The 26,780-nt window shown below is 40.9% G+C and overlaps 1 protein-coding gene across 1 annotated transcript in view; it reads left to right on the top strand.

Moving 5' to 3' along the window:
* The first annotated feature begins 1,159 nt into the window (after nucleotides 1-1,159).
* Nucleotides 1,160-26,780, top strand: part of nr2f5 (nuclear receptor subfamily 2, group F, member 5) — an 87,402-nt gene continuing 61,781 nt past the window's right edge. The window contains exon 1 of the mRNA XM_034174239.1: nucleotides 1,160-1,526. Coding sequence (XP_034030130.1) covers nucleotides 1,160-1,526 — 367 coding nt within the window. The remainder of the gene's footprint in view (nucleotides 1,527-26,780) is intronic.

Here is a 26,780-nt window from a genome sequence, read left to right as displayed (position 1 = left end):
AAATGCTGGTTTACTCTCATCATGTAAGGAAACTGATAGGCGTTTCTTTTAATACAAACACAAATATTACACAACTTGTTAATCAAATTCATAACTTACTACTTTGTTAATGTTATTATGACGTGCGCACGAAATGGTACTTTCATGCTTTATTTTTTTATTTTTTCCATGTAACCTACTTTAAAAGGACTTAGGATCGCAACAACCGCTGCTGTCAATCAAATGCATCGTAATCGACCAGTATCCAATTAGAAACCCGCTTACATTTTCTAGACTTTTGTTACCAATGGTGGCCGACCCTTCATCCCAAAGCTTTCCCGCTGTGGGGAGGAGACTTGCCCTTATTTGGAGGTTATTGCCTTATATGGAGCGTCGTCAGCGGGGGTTGGAGTCTGTTCTGTGACACTTTAGCCAAATTGCAGCTTTGGATCTCACTGACGGGACAGTCGAAGGGCGTTCAGCGCGTAAACTCGCTCTTTCTCTTTCAGTTTTTTTTTCCCTCCACGGACTTTGATCGGCAGCAGAGGACACGCTGTGCGTCAGAACGCACTGACGTCGCTCTCCAAAACCTCCCCACCGCCGCTGCGTGCAGCGAACAGGACGACCCGAGACTGTGGACTCTCCAGGACTGCGTTTCACACCGAGACCAAGTCAGTCCTTCAGCGAACAACATGACGTGTGGTCAGTTTTTAATGGTCACGGACGCGTAATTACGCAGGAGGTTAAAGAAGTGATTGTGACGGAGTGAGAGATCAAGCACTGCCTTGGTGTTTTTTTAACTTCTTTCAAATTCTACAGGCACGCAAATACCCACTTTAAAAAAAAATCAGTTTTGATGATATGTCCGGACTTACTGACTGGTTTCTCTGAAGAACAGCGTGTTTATGGATTACTGGACATAAAGAGGAACGCCGGGAGTTGCAGACTTCGCTTTTATGTATCGATCATGACGACTCCCCGCTGCTGCTGTAAACTTTAATAGATGTTTACAGGCAATAACCCGGTAATATAGAAAACCCCGTAATAAGTGCGTCAACGTCGTTTCGGAAGAAGTGGAAAGCGCTTTTTTCTGCCTCTTTTTCCCCCCCTCTTCCCACACAGAACGGATCTGTGACTCAGTTCTGTGCTTCAGCCAGTTACCAAAGTGTTTTTGGATAGCATGGCAATGGTAGTAAACCAGTGGCCAGACAACATCTCTGGAGATCCTGCGTCTCAGCTCCAGATTTGCAGCCAGGAGCCCGGCGGAGCACCAGGGACGCCCAACGGTTCCACCTCGGGGAATGACGCGCTTTCCGGTGACAAGATCCCCAACGTGGACTGCATGGTGTGCGGGGACAAGTCCAGCGGGAAGCACTACGGTCAGTTCACCTGCGAGGGGTGCAAAAGCTTCTTTAAGCGCTCGGTGAGACGGAACCTCACTTACACCTGCCGGGGAAACCGAGACTGCCCCATCGACCAGCACCACCGGAACCAGTGCCAGTACTGCCGGCTGAAGAAGTGTCTCAAAGTGGGCATGAGGAGAGAAGGTAAGACCGCCACTGCGAGTCTGGTGCCGGAGACAGGTTTGTTTACTGTGTCTGTGCGTAAAGTTTGTGCGTAATCCTCTTTACTGTAAAATGTCAAAAGGATCATTAAAGGCAAACCTCGACAAATATTAGCCAGCTTTAAAACCAAGAACTAACTGCTCATATTGGCTGAGCTACTGAGATTCTGCACGATTTCTTATTTTTGTGATTAATTTCAGGAAATGCAACATTAAACAAAACAATCCCGGCTCTGTGGCATTCATACAAAAAAAAAAAAAAAAAAAAAAAAAAAAAGCTTCCACCAGTTTCAACTTGTCACATGTCAATCTACACCAGTGCACGTGAGGTGCTGTTTGCTGGGGTAATTATCTGTAAAGTTGTCTTTTAAGGCTTTGCGCATCTTGTGGAGTTTCGACTCAAACCCAGAAATGTCACGGGTGAAAATCCGACACCATCTGCTCCCACTGCCTATCCAAATATGAAGCACTCACTGGCGTAAATCACTCATTTGTGCCGCTTTAATTATGTTTACTAATACGGTGGATTCGCGGTATTGTTTCGGATTAACAACGGGTCAGTTAGTAGCAAAGAGGAGCGCTGGAAACGTGCTGATCAAGGAGAGCGCTTCAGCACCAAAGCGATTCAGTGCCAGGGCAAGACGTGAGAACCAAAGCCATCCGACGCCACAAAGCGCTGCGATGACAGCGTGACTGAGGGATTCCATCCTTTTGTTTAAGCAGGATGAGCGCGCACGACTCAGAACTTAGTAGTTCCTACTTGGATCAAATGCCATTCGAGCCTCCATATAGTCTTAACAGTCTAAACTTTTCTGAAAAACGTTTGGAAGGGCCAAAAGAGCGTTTTCCACGCAACAACGCGCACTTGGCGCGCACGAGAGTCAGGTTCTTTCACGTTCGTGAAGATGCTCCAGAGAGGACAGAGCAGGATCAGCACCAGCTTGCACTGCAGTTGTTTTGGTCAAGGACACTTGATCCCAGGGGTCTTTGCCATCGATGAATATGTATTATGTTTATCCGCTGCTCTCCTCGTGTAAAAAGCACGAATCAAACCAGATAAATCACCTGATGCACATTTCATCTTCATTTTTTTCATATTTTACTTTATCTGTTAATGAATCTTAAATAAAGTTTTTCACACTTACGCGTGAGAAATGAGATGTTTTTTCTTATGCAAACCACTTAATTCATATCTTGAGGGAAAAAAAATGCTGCTCAGAGTCATTTATTAATTCTCAAATGGTGAATGCTTCCACATGTGAGGGAAAAGTTCCGTTTACTACTCAGTTGGATTTAATTGGTTTTAAAGGCACAGTCTCACACTTATTTTCATGTCCCCGTCACAAAAATGGGGCGTTTTTCATTACTTTTTACATTTTTTTATTATTTATAATTCTTCCCCTTCTCCTATGTTCTAACCATAAAATAAATGTCTCCCTTACCCTAACCCTAACCTCCCCCCAGTCATCCCACAAGCGCCCCATTTTCGTGATATCACAAACCGTAGATTAACTGACACATCTGATTAAAACTGGAAAAGAAAAAACATCAAAATTATAAAACAAACATCAATATTTATGCAAAAAGAATATTTCAAATAAATGAACATAAATTACACTTAAAATATGTATTTTTGGATGATAAAACTGCAGCATTTATTATTTTCTTGCAATTTGTGCTAAAATGTGGGATGTATGTAACCAGGGTTTTTCTTTTTGTCAGTGATGAATTGTGACTGTCCTCCTGTTTTCAGATATTGGTCTGTTTTCTATTTTTTTTTTAAATGTATTTATTTGTTGTTATTTAAAAATGACAGTTTCAACTTCATAATTCATTGGTATTCTTTAATGAAATAAACTTTAAAAACAGAAATTTTTGAAAAGCTGAAATTGGATTTTCTGTTGCTCAATTGATGTGGACCAAACCCCAACCACTGCGTTGTGAACAGTGTTGTGAACAGTGTTGTAGACGTTTAAATGTTTTGCACAGTACTGTGTAGGACTTTATCTCCTTCAGATGATACATTCATTATGCTTTGATACTCTGTATGAGTTTTACAACTTTGGCTGTGGATGACAAACATTATCCATACAATTGTCTGACAACAAATCCTACATGTTTGAGGTCCAATTTCTGGTTTGCATTATGGGAAAGAGTTGTGTATTCCATTTGGAAGTTTTCTTTAATATGTTTAATTTATTTACTATATTCTGTTGTTGAGCTTCCAGATGTATATTATCACAAATTTGTGTTGCTTCTTCTTCTTCTTCTTCTTCTTCTTCTTCTTATTATTATTATTATTATTATTATTATTATTATTATTATACTACAGTTTAGATCATATAAAGATGGTGCAGATATTAACAGGTTATTTAATGTCTTAATTTTTTTCTTTATTTTGTTAAGAAAAAGGTAAATCTGTCCAGTTTGCAGAAATGATCTGAATATTTTCGTAGTTCATTTACTGTGAATTGTTTGTGTACAGATTTGTGCAAAATAGTGGAAAAATACTACTTTAGAAATAAAAGTTTTAATGTCTCCACACATGTGATAGTCAGATTTTAGGTTTTTTAAAAAATATTTATTTATTTATTGCCAACTTCTTGATAGAATTGTTTTTTGCATTGTTGTCTGCTATTAAGTTGCTGGCACACTGCGTGCATGTAGAGTAGGTCAACTTTACATTGGCTGACTCCATCTGTTACTGCTTCCCAGGTCAGCAGGATTAAACCATGTACCTAAAATCCTCCCAAATCCAGATCATTTATCAAATTCTGACTTTTTGTTTTTTCCAAAGAGGACTATAGTTACAATTCTAAAACCAGCTTTTATGACACAGTGGAAAAGTTGTATAAAAGCCCAAATTTAAATACAAATTATGTTACATCCACATGAGTACACTATTGTTAAATAAAAGCATGAAAAGACTGTTGTGTTTAATTTCAGTTAAATTAAATAAATCACCAGAATTCCAGTCACAAAAACTCTGGTTACTTAAACTTTTCTTACATAGTTTTGGAAGTAAAAAGTAAAACTTTTTAGACAAATGAAGACATCTGAAGAAATATTTGGAATCGCTAAGAGCAATATTCATTAATATTTCAAAATTATGGTATCATTATTTCATCATCATATCGCCCGTGAATTAAACATGGCTGCATTCTTAATTATGAGGGTGTCAACTACGAAGTGTGAGGACTGTGAGAGTGCCGTCAGTATGATGCTCCCTTGAGGTCATACATTAGTCATGTTTCCTTTGCGTGATACAACAGGGGTACCTAAGGTAGAAGCCCCACATTTATTCTGATTTACTGTTCAGGTCAAATTCATGGTTAGTTAATTTGTCTTTTTAGACATGGGTAATTCAAGACGTTAACAAAATGTAGCAACAAGTTCTGAAGGTTCATATGTCAAAAAAACATGTGGCCAGAGAAACATTTTTGACTTATATGTTACTTTGACATTTACTACATTGTAACACAAATAAAGGCAATAATCTGCTTCGTAATCTTGGCAAAGTAAAAAAAAAAAAAAAAAAGAGCCCCAAAAGGTAAAAATCTGAAATGATTATGTTCACCATGGAGGTTATGTTTTCACTCGAACTGATTTTAATGAATGTTGGTGGAGATGTGATGCATGGATCAGTGAATAAACATTAAAGGGGTTATATCATGCACCCTTTCAAATCACTAATATTGTTCACCGGGTGTGTTAACAACATATGTTAAAAAAGTGTGTATTGCCAAAAGCACTGCACACATGTATCTTCATAGCCCCATTTTTCAACCTCCAAAAAATGACCTATTTCTGTGCCTGTTGCTTTAAATGGAAAGCAGCTGTGGCTTTCCACACCCCCTGTTTCTTCAGAGAGGAGGTCTCTCCGCCACAGATCACAAATCAGCTCAGGGGGTGCACAGTGGAAGTAGGAGCTCCGACATGGATCTCCATGACATATGTCACAGCTGTCTAAAAGGAGTTTAGGCTATAGATGGCTCAAGGGTGGGGCTTCATGTGGTTTTAACCCCGCCTTCCAGCCCTGGGATTGTTTTGTTGTCCCACCATAACAGACCAGGTGTTGAATAGTGCCAGTGGTATGCGTCATCACATATATCATTCTATGAAAGTGCCCTGAGTACTGGCTGGCAACCACCCAGAAAAACCACCAGACCATCTCCGCCTGTGGAAAACAGTCATCGATGTGCTACCGGCAGGTAATATGTGCATATCCTCCTGGCTGTTTCCAGTTGCTGGGGTTGTCAGCACTGAGGCAGTTGTACGTTGGATCATATTTCGTGAACTGCATCACATAGCCGTAGCAATAAAACTGATGTTATCTCACAATGCACCTCATCTGAGTCTCTAGAAGTAACTCATTTGACACACATTTATCCCAGTGGTACCCAAGGTTTATGGAGGAGAGACCAAGTATCAAAGACATCCACTTGACTTCTGACCCTGAGTAGAGTACAAGTGATACAGTAATATCAGAAGCACCAGGAGCCTGAATACTTGAAATTTCTGGTACCAGAAGCACCAAACACCTCTATCCAGGGATATCATGACTCCATAATCTCTTTCTAGATGTCTCTTGATCTCAAAGGCAGAAATCCCAGAGACATGAATGTCACTGCTGTGATAAGTGAATTTTTCAACAGGTTCAACACTTTAACCACATACAGATGCACTTCTGATGGCTAAGTGCAGGAAGTCTTGAACCAGGACAACCACAAACCTAGACACTCCAACTCCTCACTCAGCTTCTTGAGTGGTGCAATTAGTACATCCTCTGATTCCCCAAAGAACATAGCATAAGCTGCAAAGTCATAATCAGTGAACCTATCCTCACAGACAAAGGCACCTCACTTCAGCTCATTCATTCATCCATTTTTTATACCCACACTGCTTTGGCCAAACTAACAAGAACAAAAAAATCAAGTAAAGCACAACAAGGAACTATCAAACATGCATAGACAGAAATGCTATAAACAATCACCTGGGTACTTATAAAGTCCAGTGGTCATAGTGACCATTAGTCCAAGCAATCAAGAGGTAAAGATCATGGACCTGTGAAGTGGGATCATCATAGTCAACCAACAGTTCTGTTCTGAAAAGCCCCAGCAACAATCACACGTCCTCCAGTTGCTGCTTTAATACAAAGTAGGCCATGGCCCTTATCCATCTCCCTCCCCTAGTCACAGTCCACTGAAAGTAAGACCAATCCTCATAGGCCTCACATCACACAAGTGGAAGGCTCCATACTCAGGTAGAGGAAACTAACAGAACAATTTGTAACCTAAGTTGCTGGACTCCACAACCTTATCCAACACCCAGTCTATGTAAGCATCAAACAGAGTTATTGTTGTTGTCCTTTCGGCTGCTCCTGTTTTTTGTTTGGGGTCACCACAGCAGATACAACCAGGTCCGCATTGGTATTTGGCACAAGTTTTACGCTGGATGCTCTTCCTGACGCAACTCCAGTGTAACCTGGAGAAACACACAGCCTCTGGTGTTCCAAAGAGGTCTCCCATCCAAATACTAACCAGGCCCCGCACTGCTTAGCTTCTGAGATCTGACTGGATCAGGCTTACACAGAGCAGACCGGCTGCTTCAGCATCAAACAGAGTACACTAAAAAAATGGCTCTTTGGATGAACTCATTTCAATTATGTGGAGGATTTCCATTTAATAAATATATGTAGCCCCAACTCAAATAAAACACATCCATGCAAGATAATGTAATTTAACTGTAATTTAACCTTTCGTGGTCTCGCTGTTTCGCAGATTTTTTTTAGTGCAATTTTGCATGCTGCTTCTTTTTTTTAACTGTCTGCTGTGCTTAGTTGCAGCCAAAATCTGGCAACAGGTCCAGAGACTACACTCGCTGTTTTGATGCAGAGCGCTCCATCAGCGAAGAAAAAGTACCTGCATTGTGTTCTGCGTGTGTCTGTTTATAAGAATCTTCTCGCTCAGAAGAAAAAAAGAGTGCCAACAACTACCCATTTCACTCGGAAAACGACACCTGCACCGAGGTGGAAAAAGACGCCGCGGAATGGCGCCACGACGAAGAGGCGCGATCAGAGGAACTGTGAAATACTGGTTACTATTAATAATTTCTTATGTGTCCAACCTCGTAGGTTGATCGTTAAAATTAAATTTGTTAGTTCTAAAAGCCATCATAATTATTTATAGGAAAACGTTCTATTTTTATTTCTCAAACAAATGTTTGGGCCTGAAAACAGGTTTTGATCTTTGGTTTCATTCTATAATACTGGACTTATTTTTCTACTAAGGTTTGAACTTTGAGAGTGTTTACACAGGAGAGAAAAGTGAGAAAATGTGTGTAGTGAGGGGTTTTACAGCCTTAAAACATCTATAATAATTGTAAAAAAATAACGCTGACTACTTCGCGGAATTCACCTATCGCGGGCTATTTTTAGAACGTAACTCCCGTGATAAACGAGGGACCACTGTACTCTGTAAAAATCATCACAGACTGTGAAGAAGCACTACTGATAGTCATGCTTCTAATTAGCTGCTAAACGGATCCAACTTCACTTGGAACTGGGTTCTCATCTATGCAGGGTGGAGGGGGGGAGAAGAGGAGGAACTGCCCCAAGGGAAGTCGATGTTTTGGTTTTGGATGCTGGTGTTTTCGTGTGACATCTAGTGGGACTAAATAATTTCTAAGACTTTTAAAGAATGTGCAGACTGGGTGTGAAAATGGCAACTGCCTTGGTTTGAAAACAGCAGTAACACTTGTGCTGTGCTTTGTGCTACTGTGCACCGAGTGACAGATAGGGCCCTAAATTGTGGACACTATCTCTGAGCCTTGACGGCTCTCAGTGCGTGTGTTCTTCTCGTACAGCGTGCAAACTCACCACATCCAACAGCTTCGTTTAAGATCGCTAACACCGCTGTGTGACTCTGTGGCTCTTCTGTTTAGAGTAAATTAATATTTAGCTGCCTGAGACAGGCATCTTAAAAGTTTCATGAGTCTCTAAGATTTAGAAGATCGTCACTTTCAAGCGAGTGTTTCTGGTTTTTCCAAAGAGGATGTTTGACCTCTTTCTGTGAAAGATGTCATTTGGTGACTTTTTTCCAAAGCGTCTGGTGGTCTCAGTGGGACTCAAACCCTTAAAACGTGTTTGTATCATCTTCTAACCGTGCAGCTCCACTGAGTGTCTGCTTGGTTTTTCTGTGTGCCGTCTTTCCACGCTGTGAAGACAAAGCCGCTCAGCGTGCTGTCACTCTGAACTGACGCGAATATTGTCTTTCGATTTTGAAACAGTAGAGCAGAAACACACCAGGTTTTTGTAAGTGGACACGGTCAGCTATGTGTACACAATGAGTTAACACATTCTCAACAACCAACTGTAGCACAACAATCTGTTATAGCCATACCCAGCATGCACAGCGGGATGGCGGCTGCCTCCTCTGACCCATATTGCACTCTGACAAAATACGGAAAATATAGGTCAACCAACACTAAAACATTAATGACACACTGGCTCATGTCAAAGTCCAACTGTGTGAAGAGGCTGGGGCTTCTGTCGCGAGTAAATACCTCACTAAAGTCGTATTGACTAATCTGCACTCTGCACAGAGCTTGTAACAGAAAGGCACATTAACACTGCATGACCAATGGGCTGGAAGGGCAAATTCAAAAGAGGACAAATTTAAAAACTGAGAAAAAAAGTTCTTGTCCATCTGTCTGTGTGTGTTTCCACAGACGTCTGTCCATATCACAGGAACTATGTAATTTTGGTATCAGATTATTTGCCAGATAAGGTTTCTGTCCACTCTAATGGAACACTGTCAGAAACTGAAGAATTACCATGGTAACAAAAGAAAAAAAATCACCAACTAGTCCGCGGCTAAAGAGCAGATTTAGAGCCAGTTTTGATCTCTGACCCCAATGAAATAATGTTTGACAAAATCTTAGCAAACACTGAGGCCAGAGAGCAAGTTTTTTTCCTCGAATTACTCAGAGACCCAAAGTTTCTATTTGATTCAGTGAAACAATTTTCTTTAAAAATAAGCAAAAAAGCCTGTTTTGATGTTTGCAATTAAATCATTTTCTAATATATTTTTCTGCTATCGCTGGGTCTGCCTTTGAACTTTGAGATAGAAACACTTGGAAAGAGCGTATGGATTCATGAAGTCACTGGACAGAGGTGTTTGGCGATGTCGGTATCTTTGCAAGAGAATAAATGTCCAAGTCTTTAGTGTCCTGGTGCTTCTCGTCTTACTGCATGGTTGTGAGAATTGAGAATTGGATACTAACCAGTGACCTATAAGGTGATGACTGGATGTCTTTAATACCAGATGTCTTTGGAGGATCCTTGGGTACTGCTGGGATGACTTTGTATCAAACAAGTGGTTCCTTAGGGAGACTCAGATGAGGAGTGTCAGATGAGTAGACATTTTGACAATGTTGTACATTTTTCTATCCATAATCCAGCACATGGGTACCTCAACGTGGAGGATCCCAACAGCTGGAGAAGTCCAAGGGGACATCCACACTTGACCTGGCTGTAGCAGATAGATGGTTAGTTCTGAGTTGTGGGGAAGGACTGGTTGTCTGCCTAGGTGGCAACCAGGCAGATGTGGTGACATGCGACACCAGAGCGTACTCACCCAGACTTCATTACATTACAATCATGTAGCTGATGCCTTTATCCAAATCAACTTACCAGTGAGGGATCACAATAAAGCTACAGTTCAAAAGGGGAACTTCAGCATAACAATAAATACTATTTTTTTTTTTTTTTTTTTTTTTTTTACAAATTAAACGTGACTTCATCATCATAACAAATAACATCTTTACTTAGATATACAATCCACCAAGTGTTGGTGCAAAAATATCAGCAATTAAAGAAACCAAGAGGAAAGAAGTGGATGGTAAGTTAGGCATGTTAAGGTTATTTGAAAGTTTAAAAGAACAGGCACTCACAGAAGGGCTGGGTTTTCAAGACCTTCTTTAAAGTAGAGATGGATGACCCTGCTCTGATAACATTTAGTAGCTTGGTCATCATTGGGGGACCACAAATGAGAATAGTCTGGATTGCCTTCTGTGTGTGGATGTCTGTCTAGGGGTGGCAAAAGCCTTCACGACAGTGTTCAAGTACAAGTAGCTGGGTGCAGACCCAGTATTCACTTTATAGACAAATATTACTTGAGTCACTTGAGTTTAACACAGGTGGAACATTGGAGTTCCATCAGGTAAGGTGCCCTTTTTGGATAGAATGAAACTTAGATGTGTTGCTATGTTGTGGATCATCTGTAAAAGCTTCATAGTGCAAGCTGGAGAGCCGTTAGAAGAGTGTTACAGTGCTCAAGGCAAGAGATAACTATGACCTGTACCTGGAATTGGGTGGTATATTGTGTAAGGTATGGCTGTATTTTCTTTATGTTAAATAGTGTGAAGCTGCATGTCACTTCCCTGGTTAGAATCAGTGACAGAAATGTTATCTATTTATCTATTGATATGGTGATGTATATATTGTTTGGCTGGGAAGACCAGCAGTTCAGTCTGAGAGAGGTTTACTTGAAAGAGGGGTTCCTTCGTACATGAAGATTTATCTGAGAAACAATCTGAGAGACAATCTGAGATACTCCGTGAGATTGTGGGGTCAACTGGTGGGAGTGACAGATAAAGGTGGGTATCATCTGTGAAGCAGTGATATGAGAAGCCATGAGAGCAGATAAGCAGAGGCAGGGAGGTGGTGTATATGGCAAAGAGAAGGAGCCTCAGCACCTAGCCTTGAGGCACCCCTGTGGAGAGGCAGAGATGCGGATGACTGTTGTATTTATGAAACATTAAATGAATGTCCAAATGAAATCGGACTCAAACCAAGAATGTGCTTTGCCTGATATGCACGTTTGAGAGTATACATACAGTAGCAGTGTTTGGTGGTTAAAAGTATCAAAAGCAGCTGCTAAGTACAATAAGTTCCAATGACTGAGCTGCACTGACCAGGGTTTTTTCCCCTCAGTTACTCAAAACATTGCAGCCAGTTTGCTCTATCTAACTCTGATCTCATCAGTCAGAGTATGTCCTGATTAATACTTAGGAAAACCAGGGGCTGTGTGTATGTTTTTCCCAGTAGAACTGGAGTTGCATCAGGAAGAGTATCTGGCTTAAAACTTGTGCCACATCCCAATGCAGATATCTGCTGACAGCACTGCACAAAAAAGGGGGCAGCCGAAAGACCAACTCAACAACCCAAACTTTCCTTTTGATCAATTTGTAATTTTCTTAAAATTGGCCAACAATGCCTGTTATCTTTGACCCCAGTTACACCATTATTAACAATATATCCATAAGTATGGAAGATACAGAGCAGATTTTAGCTTTAAATTACTCAGAGATCCCAAATTTCAGTTGGAATATTTTTCTTAAAAAAGAGACACCCCCCAACAAACAAACAAATCAATAAAACCTGTATGGATCTTTGACTGCACAGAAATCATTTTCACTTTATCTCATTAAGCATTGTGGACATTGGTCTTAAATTACTCCTAAACACTACATTTCTATTTTATCCAAATAAATAATTTCCCCGATAATGACTTTAAATGCCTGTTTGGTTCTTTTACTCAATAAAATTATCGTTTCCTCGACCTTAACAGTTTTGTACTTAAGAGGTGGCGTGCTTTGTGGTGGTGTAATGGTTTGAGCGCTGTAGGAAAAATTGACCTGATTAAAACATTACAGGTTGTCCTCCATTGGGCTTTAAAACCTTCATGCTGCACTTGATAACTTATACTTAACCTCTGTCACCATCTGAGTAAGTCAAATCATTATTCAAGGCCTCTTAAAGGGAAATGGCTCCCACTGACTCATCTCTCCATGCTGCAGCTTCCATCACAATGATTCACTGGAGCCCGTGACGTTCTCACCAAGGCTAATTTCAACAAAGGCATGTGGATGAATAGATGAAAGATACCCTTTTTAAATGTTATTGGACACATCGAGGTGAGGAGACACCATGTAGCAATGTGTAGAGCTCTTTCTGCTCAGCTTTTCTCTGCACAGCACACAGCATTGAAGACATGACCAAAACAAACGTGATGTGGCCTTCTCAGGTGCATTCAGTCAATCACTCTAACAGACACTGAATGTAGACGATTCTTCTCATGACTTAAGTAGCTCGACCTGTTTTTGTGTGTCACTAAGGTCAGTTGTAATAAGAAAGAAGTATAGTGTTTGTCAGCTATTGTCAGGAGCGTTTAACCCCAACAGGGAGCAAAGCCTGTACTTCACTTTGTGTTTTTTACACACTTCACTGAATGCTCACTGAATGAAAGGGTATTACATTTCTAGATTTATAACAAGCAATTGCAGTGCTCACGGCAACATCTAATAATCTCTGCAAGCCTTTCATATTTTATAAGCTTTGGGTGGAAGAATAAAATTTATGTTTGAAAAATGATAAAACATGACATTTTGTTCAGGTTCAAATGATTTCTGCTGTTCCCCAAATATTTCAGAAATGGCAAGCGCCAGATTAAGTAGAAGCTTTTTATTTTATTTTGAGGGTGGTACCATGATAGATGGTTACTTTTGAGAAGCAGGGATTGTCTGCCTGTCTGATTGCTGTCCAGGACCCAAGGCAGTTCTGTGATAGATGCAGTAATATGTAGCATCAACTCGTGGTCCCAGACCATAGATGTGGTGCTTTTGTATTATAAAATGCAAGAATTATAAAGGAATAATTTCTCCAACTCAGCATTTTATTTGTGTCCCTGCACTAACAAAGAGGGACTTGGATAACAAAAATGTAGATAAGTGGGTGAATTAATTAGTCCCTCTGTGCCAGCTTTGGTAAACGGTAACTCAAAAATGCTATCATCTTGTAATTCACCAAATTAAAAATACCATGACAAAAATGAATTGAATTGCAATTGAAAATTTAACTACACTTATTACTTAGTGTGTCCGTCTTCATGTTTGCATCAGCTAACAAGTGGAGTTAAGCTAGCAAACAGTGAGAAACATGATGCCTACTATCTGGGCAAATTCGGGATGAAATATACAACACAATAGGAAAGTAAAACTAAAATTAAAGACTAGTTATTACATGTTGCTGGATATAGCAGCAAAACATTTTGTTGTTAAGTTTCATGGCGAATTCTAAAGACTGCTTTGAAAAGTTTTAAAACATTTGAGACACCTGTGTTTCAAACATTGTTCTGGAGTCTGTATGAAAACCAAAACATTACAATACAAGGTGAAATATGTAGCAGAACAGTAAAGTAAAATGGAATTAAAGAATAAATAGAATGTGTGGCTGGGGATGGTGCCAAAATCTGCCATTGGTAAGCAATGGCTAACTCAAAATACTGGTTTGAAATCTTTTGAAATACTCGTGTTTTGAACATTACTTCAGAGTCTACATTAAAAGAGCGGCTTTACCTCTTGTACTTTCACCTGGTGAACCCTGACACCTGCCAGATAGTTCAGGATTCAGGGTTTGCAGGCTTGGTGCAGGATGTGTACATGCACTATCAGGTACACTGTTTGTTAAATCACACTATCTGAACCTAAAACATTTAACAGAAATGTATGTGAACACAGTAATTGCATTAAAAAAAAAATGGTTGTTCTAACAAGGTATGTTGGAATAGCTTTTTTTTTTTAGACACTTTATGAATAACAAATGGAAATGGTCATCATTTCCAGTGTAATAGCAGTGGAAGTCTGTATTGCTGTAGTTCAGGTCAAAGTTTCCTTTTCAAAAAATGTAATGAACTTTCTTCTGTCCTCTCACTACCTTGAGTCCGCTTTAAATATTTTTTTAAATCATCACAAAAAATTTTCTGTAACACCAGCAACTGCTAAGAAATAAAATGCCAGTGATTCATTCAATTGATAACATGAAGCCGCCGAGAGTCTATGACTCCCCCTGGATGAGACCCGGGTCCATCGTAAGCTATGTCCCCAGCCAAGGCTGGCACCCTTTTACAGCAGGGTGGACTGAGCTACTGCAGATGAAGTGTCTTGTCAAGGAGAGACAGGTACTGCGACCAGGAACCAAACCTAGATCTATATATTGGTAGCTCAGTTTGTTCTCACTGGTTAAGTGCTTGACTTTCTCCAAATTCAAATGATTCAACAAATATATTACATTAACCAATCAGGAATTACACCCATTTTTTATACATAGTCATACGTTTCTGTGATTCAAGAAACTCTGCATAGAACAACTTTTGTCTGTTGTATCACCAGTTATACAACTTCATAGTGGCGTGGACCAGAGAAGAATCTGTTCAAAAAGATACAAAATTTTATCTACAGTTTGCCAGAAGGCACATGGGAGACCCAAGCCTAGATGTGATCTGTTTTCTTGTATGAAAAGCCTTCTCTGTTCCACCTCAGTATGAAGCTCTGTAACTGGAAATGCTAGTATGCACAGTTTCTCAAAACACAGCCTGAAAAGCCTATAAGTTGTCTGAGTTTCTTGGTGGCTTCCCACACCCCACAGAGATTTATCCAGCAGAACCATATTGTTTGTGTTTCTTGAAAATGTGCATGTATCCATCCCCTAAATTGTGTAATGTAAAGTGGCTTTAAATGTGATGATTTGTATTAATAATCTTATATTTGTATATTCACTTTTTCCAATTACTTATGGGCTCCAAAATCAGAGGGATTATGTATAAAAGTAGCTGTAATTCCAAAGTGGTTAATGCAATATTTTTGTTAAACCTCTTGAAAACTGTGACACGGTTGAAATAGCTTTGTACTGTATCTGACTGTGGTTGCGTTATCCTACTGGCATTTATACAGCTGGAACAGGGAAGTTCAAAAGTGAGTCACTGGGTTCATTTCATTCTGGTACGCTATAAAAGTGAACTTTTTTGGATTAAGTAATCCATCACAGTGAACAGTGTGGTACTTCCCCCACTCCTCGAGCCCTACAGTCATGTATTTGTAGCATTTGAGTGATTGAAAGAACTAAGCAGCTTCCACTTAAAAATAACTGATGGTGGTAGATTTATGTGTCATGTGTCATGATAAAGAACAGAAGTAACAGCTTCACACTAAACTGCACTGTAATCAGTATTTGACTACAAGATTAAAATAATGATCCAACATGAATTCATTAAAAAACATGGAGTCCACACAAGTCCACCAGTCAGCATTCAGAACATCACTACATCAGTGTGTCTGTTTTTACTGGTTACATTCAATGACAACAATAGATAAAGAGACATGAACATATATATTATAGGTGAGGTGATACATGAATCTCCTGACACCATAAGCATCACAGTACCTGGTGCCAATTCTTAAGAAATGCAATTCTACCAGTACTGCATTTTGTTATTCCAAAATATTGTAGGGTTTTTTGTGTAGCAGGGGTGGTGGACAAGTGGTTAATGTGCTTGGTTTCAGTTCAGAAGGCTCCAGGTTCAAATCCCACCCTCCCCCCAACATTAGCCATGACTCCCCCAGACCCCCCTTTCACCCCACATTTTGTGGCCCGCATCACGAAATGAATTTCTGGGCCTGTTACGAAAGCACCCCATTGTCGTAACCAGTGTTGCCACAGTTACTTTGAAAAAGTAATCCAATTACTGATTATTCCTTGAAAAAGTAACTTAGTTACTTTACTGATTACTAAATTGTAAAAGTAACTAAGTTATATTACTAGTTACTTTTTTAGTTACTTTCACCAGCTGCCAACAACAACCCTCTGCCACCTCAACATGACAGTAATACCCGTTTTGCCAAAACTCACTTTATAGTCACCCTTTCTTGACTTAAAATAAATACTTGTTTTATAAAAAGTAAAATAAAGACCTCTTTCTTGACCTCATATTTAACTGTTGACAGCACTGTAACAGTAAAAGTTGCAATTTCTAACATACATTGTTTATAAATGTAACTATTAAATTCTTTCTAATTTAATTTTTCAATTTATTTCCTTTATATAGCGCCAAATCACAACAGAGTTGCCTCAAGCCGCTTCACACAGGTAAGGTCTAACCTTACCAACCCCCAGAGCAACAGCAGTAAGGAAAAACTCCCTCTGAGGAAGAAACCTCAAGCAGACCAGACTCAAAGGGGTGACCCTCTGCTTGGGCCGTGCTACAAACATAAATTCTAACATTTTTGGAACATTTAAATTCTCTCTAAACATTTTACTTGTCGAAATTATTATTATAAGTAGTATTAGTAGTTGTAGTAAAAAAAAAGGCTTCAAAATTGGACCTTTAATCTAGGGGTGTTGTGGGAGGGGGGGCACATCCTTGCCCCACGCCCCCATTCAATCTGGATTCGCCCCTGCTTTGTCGTTTGAGCACAAAGAATGGATAACATTTATTTATGCAGAAAACAGGACCAGATTTACAGGTAAAGTTTTATTGCGTTTTCACATCATGTGGTCCTCAGAAAGAGAGTTTAGGTGCATTTGAGTGGAAAATAGTGTTGTTGATGCATCGCGGAGGATCAGCTGTTTTTAACGAGCAGATATGGAGCGGCTCATCTCAGAATTCTAAATAAGGGAGAAAAAAAGCATTAAAATGTCTTTATAAAGCTCAGTGCAGGTGTGATGTTGTCACCGTGCTTTAAGAGGTGAGGACGAGTCGTAGGTGCTGCAGATGAAAAGTTCACAGCTTGCTTAAAGTGGGCAGTTCAGTCGAACCCCGACCTCCTGCCCACGGACCAAGTTTAATGCTGCTATCGGCCCACAATGCAAAAATAATAGTAACGCACAGTGACTTGGAGAAGTAACTTTAATCTGATTACTGATTTGGAAAGATTAACGTGTTAGATTGTTCGTTACTAAAAAAAGTGGTTAGATTAGAGTAACGCATTACCGGCATCACTGGTCGTAACCCTGTCACAAACCCATAGATTAAAGTACTTTTCACTCCCCAGTCCCGCGACCTGCCGTGAGACTGGGTTGGAGGCTGAAGTCAGATAATAGATTAGTTCTCAGTTACATTATGCCCTCTGCTCAATGAAAACAGTACTACACTATTTCTACCCTGTATACAAGCACTTTAATTTAAATGACAGATTTTATAAATCGATTCTTATATCATGAAAATAAATATTACACTATTATGAGTATCGCCCACCCCCATGTATGCCTTCTTTAAAGAATAAAATCAGTGATCATCATCATTGCTCGCTGTGGGTTAATTAAAGGGACAAGAGGACTGTGTTGAAGGATAACTAATGACAGCATGAATCAGAAGCAGCATTCAGGGTTAATTTAATTTAGCAGTTAATTCAAGAATTGCATCATCAAAGTCTGAGAGACTGGAATAAACTGCTTACACACTAACAAACTTCCATACAAAAAGCTGCTTCCTGCTCTGCCGCCGTCCCGTCCATGTATCCGTCTCTTTGTGTCTGTGTCACTCTTCTCCCTCGTGCTCGTGCACTGCCTCCGGTTGACTCTGTTCTCATTCTGTTCTGTCTTTCACCTTGACTGCTGAGCTCCTTCATGCTGAGTTCACATCCAGCTAGAGCTGCAGTCAGACAGCTCTCTCTCTATACTTGTTTTACACAGCAGCTTTGGCTTAACTATTGTCCATTTTGGAATTTGTATCTGGATTCTGCACAGTAGATTGTGTGTTTCTTCCCACTTGGATCAGGTTGAAAGCTGACAGAGTGCTGCCGCATGTCAGTGCATTTTGGAGCACATTTGACACAGTTAAACATATATAGTGCATTCAAGGCTTTTCTCAGAGTGTTTCTGATCAAATATGTACAGACGTGAGCTTACAGTAGTGAACTTGCCACAGTTTGCAAGCAGCATTTCACTGTGTTTTGGGTGCATTATGATCCTTTGAGAAAAAAGGAGAACTGGGCAAACATTTGCATTGTGTTATAGGCAGTGGTTGGCACACTTCCGATAATCCGATAACAGATAATTATTGAAGATAATGTTTTCATTATCGGATTATCTTTTTAGATAACTTTAAAAACCATCATCTGACTAATTATCTTCCGATGAATTGCCAACCGATAACGTAGTAAACCAAGCTGAACAATGAAAAACATTTTTAAAACTTAAAAGCAGTTGAGACCTACCTGTTAAAAGTTTCCTAAATAGGTATATTGTTCTACTCTCTGCAAACAGAAGAGAGCTGTTTTCAGAAGCAACCACTCTATCCTCTGGAGGCAAAGGAGAACTGGTGGGCTGGCTCATTCTTTGGGACTTTTGATGCTTTCAAAAGCGATCATGTTAAAAGTCAATTTCAGCTTCTTAGTAAATGTACGAGAGTCAATACTGGAGTTTATTGGTTATTGATTATCTGTAACTTCTGATACATTTTTGGGTGGTTTATCTTTATCAAAGATAACTTTTCAGTTATCTGATTATCTGTTATTGAAGTTAATTTTTTGGTTATCTGTACTTTAAAAAAATTTAAAGAATCAATCAATCACAGGCCCATGTTGTACATTTGGGGGGGGGGGGGGTGCAGGGGGAGTGGTCAATCTGTTAGACCCCCATCACACATAGGATGAATGGCGTCCAAATAAAACATTGACCCATATTCGGGAAATGTTGAGGTGTATTTAGGGAACGTCAGACAGCAGTCTCAGAGCAGTCGAAACAGTCGGTCCCATTTGCTCAGTTATCTAAAATGCTTTGCTCATGTTCAAAACAGACCTGGTGCAGTCGAGGTGGAGCCACTATCGAACGGCATTCAAAGTGCCATGTGACCGCAGTCTGAAGGCACTCTGAACAATCGGATGGCGTGAAAACAGCATTTGTGACATTTTGATTGTGTTGGGGGGCTTTGACATGTTTTTGTCCTGGCTGAATTTCCCAAATGTGCCTGAATAGAACAGAATAGAATGGTGTTTTGTCATTGTACATACCTACAATAAAACTTGTCCTCTGCATTTAACCCACTGTAATTACAGTTAGACACGATCCAACCAGTAGGAGCAGTGGGCAGCCACAGTCCGGTGTCGCAGACAAAACTGCCTGCCCCTAAAAATTGGTCTGCCCTGCCTCCACTGTGCATGCGTCATTTCGGAGCTCAGCTGCTCATCGAAGATAGAGTCTCTTCACCCAAAGCGATCAAATGGACTGATGTGTTTATTAACCATCAGATGACAAAGTAAAACCTCTTAAATCAATCAGTTTTAAGCAGACAGAGGCTGTTTTAAGCAGAAATGACGCGATACTTTGTGATGCTTTGAAATGACTGAAGGGCAGTGAGCGGATCAGCTAGCAGCTTGTTTAGCTGTGGCGCTGTGATCGCTTCCTCTGTCTTTTATGATGAAATGATGCTAAATTTATGTGGAAATGATTGTTGTACAAAAGCTTCGGATATCTGTCGCTGAGATAGATGATGACTGGAGTACAGTTTGAACCAGAAATGAGGTGGTAATCCATGAACCACGGCTAATGACGCATGCACAGTGAAGGCAGGGTGGACCAATTTTTAGGGGGGACCGTTCGGTCAGCGACACCAGTGCCCAGGGACCAACTCCAGATGTAGAGATGCTGTCTTGGTCAGGGGCAGAGAAAGGAGCAGATCCTAAAAAAGTAGACATGAATGTACCATGTGTTGCGTTCAGGCACATTCGGGAAATTTGAGTGCACCTCGAGCGCTGCTGGAATATATCCTGCTGAACTGCAATTGTATGACTTGTAAGCGCATTGTTATTGTTCTTACTGCATCCTGGCAGCTGTCTAGGTACTCTTACTGTGTGTACCACCTACATTTGTACTGCATTCGGAGGCTCATGTGCACCGCACATGCATGAATCAGTCGGGGCAGGTCGGAACACAGTCTGGGTATTCAGATGGCTGTCCTCCGCAATTCTTATTCCCTCCCAGATGTGGCATGAATATTGTTCGTTTAAAAAAAAATTTATACATTCTGCCTGATTCGACTTTGCTCTTGTGCATTCGTACTATGTGTGATGGGGGTCTTAGTGTGCTTGCTTGCAGAGTGAAGGTTTGTGGTTCAAGGCTGCCCATGCCCCTGTAAAACATGTGCCAATTCAACACGCACATTAATCTCAGGTCTGCTTTGGTGACCCCCCCAAGTGAAAAAAAAAAAGAAAAAGAGATAAGCTGAAGAGCGTTACAAGCTTATTAGTCAGCTAATGTCAGGCAAGGCAAACATCTGCTTTAGTTAGTTAAACTGTAATTTAAGGCAAAAGTTAGAAACTAGCTAACGTTAGCATTCATTTGCAGACACCTGATATAATCTAATACATAACATCTGAAGGTTATAAAGTAAAGTGCATAAACCAAGTTAGACTACAGGTCACATTAACCTAGGGTCCTTTGGCTTGTGCCACACATTGGACTATGTAGTAGTTGTAGTGATCATGGGAGTGAGACAGGCAGACCAGACATTCCACAAACAAATTACATGTAAAAAAGATATATAAAACTTTTTTAAACCTCAACAAGGTCATTTCAAATTACATGTAACCTTAGAATCATAGAGAGAGAGAGAGAGAGAGAGAGAGAGAGAGAGAGAGAGAGAGAGAGAGAGGGAAGAAATATTTGGTTTGGCTAAAATGATTTCTGTGGCACTGCCTCTAGTCATCACACTCAGTATGACCACAGACTGGATATATACCAGAACAATCCAACAGCTCCACAAATTACACCCTCCAAAATCACCTTAAAATATACCAGATTCAATAAAAATTTAACATTATAATCCTTCTGATGGGAATGTTTATTGCAGAACAGCTGTTTTATGCTGTATTAGATACTGTGTGGTGTACCTAATAAATTGGCGGAAAGTGTCCACATAAATAGGCATTTATTGAGTTAAAGTACTATCTTCTTGCCTGTGTCTGCAGTTGTGTTTTACTGTGCATGTGCAGCTGTCATATGCCATTTCAACCCAGTCTTACACCCATGTTTTCACATTTTGATGCAAATGGCTCATTTGTGAACATCGGCCAATGGTGGAGTTGGGTCACTGCGTGTTGTGCAGGGAACACTAACCCTACCCCTAACCATAACTCTAACCATAACCAAAAGATAGATGAATGTTCCCTGGTGATGGGGAAGTGAAGTAGACAGTTTGTGTTCTGTCAGAGAGAAAATGACGCAGCTGTCAAAAAAAAAATGCTTCTCCTCACTGTCGCCAACTAACTCATCATATCTTGACGTAAAGGGTCACTGATCAAGCGTAAAAATGTAACGAGTTGGGAGTGAGAATGTGTTAGCCATTTAAGGTGGTAAGGGAAAAAGATGACAGCATTTCTGATGTTTGAGTTATAATTTTAGAAATCTGGAGCGGATAGTGTATTTAGCTTTCTAAATATCTCTAGGTGTTCCTGAAGAGTTTAACTTAATCAAATACATTTTAAAAATTGTTTTATCTGTGACCACTGTAGACCAGCAAAACAGAACACGTAAGATTAAGAAGACTCACAGAACTGGCCTACTGATTCTTCCAGTTACCGTGTAAAAACATGAGAGCCACGAGTTGTTTGTAGTCAGGAGGTTAGAAAAAAATTCAGCCTGTTCGTCAGTGTTTGCTTCTCATAACGTCCTGCTGTTACATGACTGTCAACGGCATCTCCTTTAAAAAAGCTCTCAGTTTAAATATTAGCTCCTCTCCGCGCCTATTTAAGTTTCAGACCTGCACCCTGCTGCAGAATAGTGACCTGTAGGTCAAAGTTCAGGGCCAAATAAATGTCAGCCACAGGGATACTACCTCACATGACACACATGGTACGCTGTAGAGAAGCCTGTTATAGGCATTAAAGAGGAAGATGAACAATAGACCAACTCTGTTTAAAATAAAAAAAAAAAACAAGTATTAGATAGATAGATCATTTGATAGATAGATACATAGATCCCGACCCCTAGCGGAACCAGCTGAACAAAGATCAATTGATCTATCGATCTCTGAAGGAAATTTTAGACATCCAGTAGCTTATACAACGAAACACATTAAAACTTTAAACCAGGTTCCAAGAGGAAAAATAAAAATAAAATTCTGTGCAAAGAGCTAATTTAAACGATAGACAGTGGGTTGGTCTGAGTTTAGGAATTAACTTTACTAGTGGCAGAGAAGTATGTGAAGGTTGTGCAGATCATGTACAAGGATAGTGTGACAGTGGTGAGATGCGCAGTGGGAATGACAAACTCATTCAAGGTGTAGGTGGGATTACACCAAGGATCGGCTCTGAGTCCTTTCTTGTTCACAGTGATGATGGACAGGTTGACTGATGAGATCAGACAGGAGTCTCCATGGACTATGATGTTTGCAGATGATATTGTGATCTGTAGTGAGAGTAGAGAGCAGGTTGAGTCTAGCCTGGAGAGGAGGTGATATGCTTTGGAGAGAAGGGGAATGAAAGTCAGTAGGAGCAAGACTGAGTACATGTGTGTGAATGAGAGGAAGCCCAGTAGACTAGTACGGTTATAAGGAGTAGAATACTTGGGGCCAAATGTCCAAAGTAATGGACAGTGTGGTGGAGAGGTGAAGAAGAGAGTGCAAGTAGGGTGAAATGGGTGGAAAAAGGTGGCAGGAGTGATTTGTGACCAAAGAATATCAGCAAGAGTGAAGGGGAAAGTTTACAAGACAGTAGTGAGACCAGCTATGTTGTACGGTTTAGAGACGGTGGCGTTAACAACAAGACAGGAGGCAAGTGCTGGAGATGGCAGAGCTGAAGATGTTGCAATTCTCTTTGGGAGGGATGAGAATGGACAGAATTTGGAATGAACATATTAAAGGGACACCTTGGATGGGAGTGTTTGGAGACAAAATCAGAGGCGAGATTGAGATGGTTTGGTCATGTGCAGAGGGGGACCCAGGGTATATAGAGAGAAGGATGCTGAGGATGGAGCAATCAGGCAGGAGGAGAAGAGGGAGGCCAAAGAGGATTTTTTATGGATGTGCTGAGGGAGGACATGCAGGTGGTTGGTGTGACAAAGGAAGATACAGAGGACAGGGTGAAATGGAAACGATTGATCTGCTGTGGCGACCCCTGGCGGGAGCAGCCAAGCAATGAGGGACCATGTATTTGCTAATTTTGATGAAGCCATGGCCAACCTGTTACCCAGACAGTTTGTGTTGATTCTACTATATTAGGTAGGACCAAGATTTGTGCCCAGGGGAATTGATAAAATAAATTTCCTAGTGGTATGCAGATGATAGAGAATTTTAAAACATGAAAACTGTTTGAATGGTAGAGGAAAATTAAGTTAACCAACCTGCACTCCAGAACTACAACAAATTTTGATATGTGTGAAAGACTTGGCTGTGTATTAGAAGACATTCCAAAAATGTTCAGCAGCAGATGATGCAAACCTGGCAGGACCTGGGGAATGAAGTTAGAAACAGCTGTGCAAAGTCACTTGGAACTGCTGGTCCATTTTTGTTAACCTGCCCATTGATGTCCGAGATTGGCAAAGAGTCAACAGGTACAAGCAAAAACCAAGTTTAGCTTCTGGATGATCACAAAATTTGAGCTGTATAGTCTATGGATTTGCAAAGAATTAACAGTTGTGTCTGTGTGTAGGGCAGTGTGGTTGCCAAGTGGTTAGTGTGCTTGTTTGCCGGTGTCGCCGACCGAAAGATCCCCCGAAAAATTGGTCCGCCCTGCCTTCACTGTGCATGTGTCATGTGGGACCATAGCAGCACATCTGAGTCTGACTCTCTACATTCAAAGTGGTCAAAGGGAATAATGTGATTATTACCTATCAGATGACAAAGTAAAACGTCTTAAATCATTCTAAAGTCATTTTTAAGCAGAATCGAGGCTGTTTTAATCAGAAAATGAAGCGATAATCTGCAATTTGTTACTGACGCTCTGAAATGACGTAGGCGTTGCAGCAGCTGCGGCGCTCTAATCGCTTCCCTCATTTTTAATTATGAAATAATGCTGAATTTATGTGGAAATGATTGTTCTGCAAAAGCTTCAGATATATGTCGCTGAGATAGATGATGACTGAAGTGCACTTTTAAGCAGAAACAAGGTGATAATGTGTGAATTGCTGGTGACGCTCAGAAATGACGCTGCATGTGCAGTGAAGGCAGGGCGGACCGATTTTTAGGGGGGACCATTTGGTCGGCGACACCGGTTTAGAAACACCTGTGGTCATTCTCCATGTAATGTAGAGTTGCAACAAGAGGGCCAGTTTGTAGCCACAGCTTTTTTTGATATTAGTTCATCTTTTTTTGTCCTTAAAGACTACACAGGTATATCTGGCATTGTTAAGGGCCCCTTCACACATGGTGTGAATACGTACAACTCCAGGGCAACTAATGGTGGTAGAGCTCATATGAACGCTCCATGAAACATCACGCCAAGGGGCAGGAGTGCACGCGTACACAACGGTCGTGTACGCGGGAACACAGTGTGGTTACACATCGTGCAGCTGTTGTGAAGAAAAAAGTAAATTAAAAAATTAAAAATACATACTGTGACGGTTCCGTGCATGTGGGAACACAGCAGCTTGCACAGTAGCTGCGTGATGTGGTTGAAAATGTAAAAAAATAAAATTACATGCACAGGAATCAAACCCGCGTCTTCCAAAACCTCTGGTTTCCAGTCAGAAACTTTACCACTGATCGACCGTTGCTGTCCTGTGAAAGCTGCGGGAAACTGCCTGATATCAGAAAGGACATGGACATATTTAATAAAAATAAAACCACACACCACATAAAAACAATCAAGCAGGCAATACAAATATGATCCGTCTGTTCCTCTGTAGATGACCCATGGTCACTGACGTACGGTCTTGAAATGACATGAGTGAGAAGCAGTGTGCTCTGATCATGTCCACATCTGCTGGCGCGTATCCTGCCAGCACACGCACATGTGCTGCTGGTGTGCCACAGGACTTACTCCACGTCATGTGAAACAGAGCTCAACTGGGTGATGTGACAGTCAGATCGCCCGCTGCGTGTTATGATCTGACGGTCCATTTCAACCTGGGGGCAGCCTGTCAATGGGGTGCAGCGTGCGCGTGCGCTCGCTGCACCCCGTTGCCAAGCCCTACATGTTTTTATTTATGTCCACATGATGACAGCAAGCAGACATACATACGTCACAGCGGGCAGTTGTTTGTCCATGTCAGTTCAAACACAGTACATGTTGTCCAGCTGGGATGTCCAGATAGACAGCTCTCCACACCTCCCATCATTTTAGATAGATGTAGCAACAGGTGTACGAGGCAGCTACGATTTTACGTTTTGCACACAATTCCTGCTTCATGCGCACTTTATGCACAAATCGACAAAATTTGCACTATGTATGAAGGGCCCCTAAGCTCTGTTTAGTTTGTGTGTAAATATAACCTCTTTGTCAAATATTATGTAAAAGGTATCGAGAAATATACACTTCTAAAATTGAAAATGTTGTTTTTGTAACCTGATAACACACCTATTTTAACTTTTACACACACACACACACACACACACACACACACACACACACACACACACACACACACACACACACACACACACACACACACACACACACACACATATATATAGCGAGAGAGAGGGTATCATTATCATTATCATTATTGAACATGTACAAATTGTGCATTAAGACAATGAAGATGGCCTGATGTCCAAACATCCGGATGGCAAACACAGGACTGGAGTGGGAGGCAGTGCGTCCTTCCTTTGCACAGCACCTGCCGGTACTGGACATCGAAGTACAACCATCATATGGACCGGACTCATGCCATATGTGTCCAAGCCAGCATTGGTGCGGTCACTCACTCAGTGATGCAGTCACATCTACACTCATCCTCCCCTCCCAGCGCTACTGAGCTCACGTGCGTGTACATGTGTAGAACAGGTGCTAAAATGATGAAATGATCACTCAGCTGTGTATGTGTGCGCGTGTTCATAATGGCTGATTGAGCTGCTAAGTGTGTGCGCGGGGTGCATGTGTGCGCCGCTGCCAGCAACTGGACTCCATATGCTGCTAAACATTGCTGCTTGCTAACCTTTGCTGTGTGTGCACGCACGTGCACACCCATGGAAAGGACTGGAAATATAGCTGTACTGTGAGGTCTATTATGGATATATAACAGCCTGTTCACATCTGATGCGATGTGCGCTGTGCGAGGCATTGACCCGTAGTGACACATGGTGCTTTCGGTTTGATTGTGTGCTTTTCACATTCACTGCACATGATGAATGCGTTCCATATACATGTACGTATTTACATATCAACATTTTCTTTGCCCTCCCTGGCCCGGGTCCAGTGGAGGTGGACATATGTGGCACAACATGCCGGCAGGCTTTGCCATGAC

This window comes from Thalassophryne amazonica, chromosome 7, assembly GCF_902500255.1.
Source record: "Thalassophryne amazonica chromosome 7, fThaAma1.1, whole genome shotgun sequence".
Classification (NCBI taxonomy): Eukaryota; Metazoa; Chordata; class Actinopteri; order Batrachoidiformes; family Batrachoididae; genus Thalassophryne; species Thalassophryne amazonica.
Note: the sequence above shows the minus strand (reverse complement) of the source record. Positions and strands in the feature narration are given on the sequence as shown.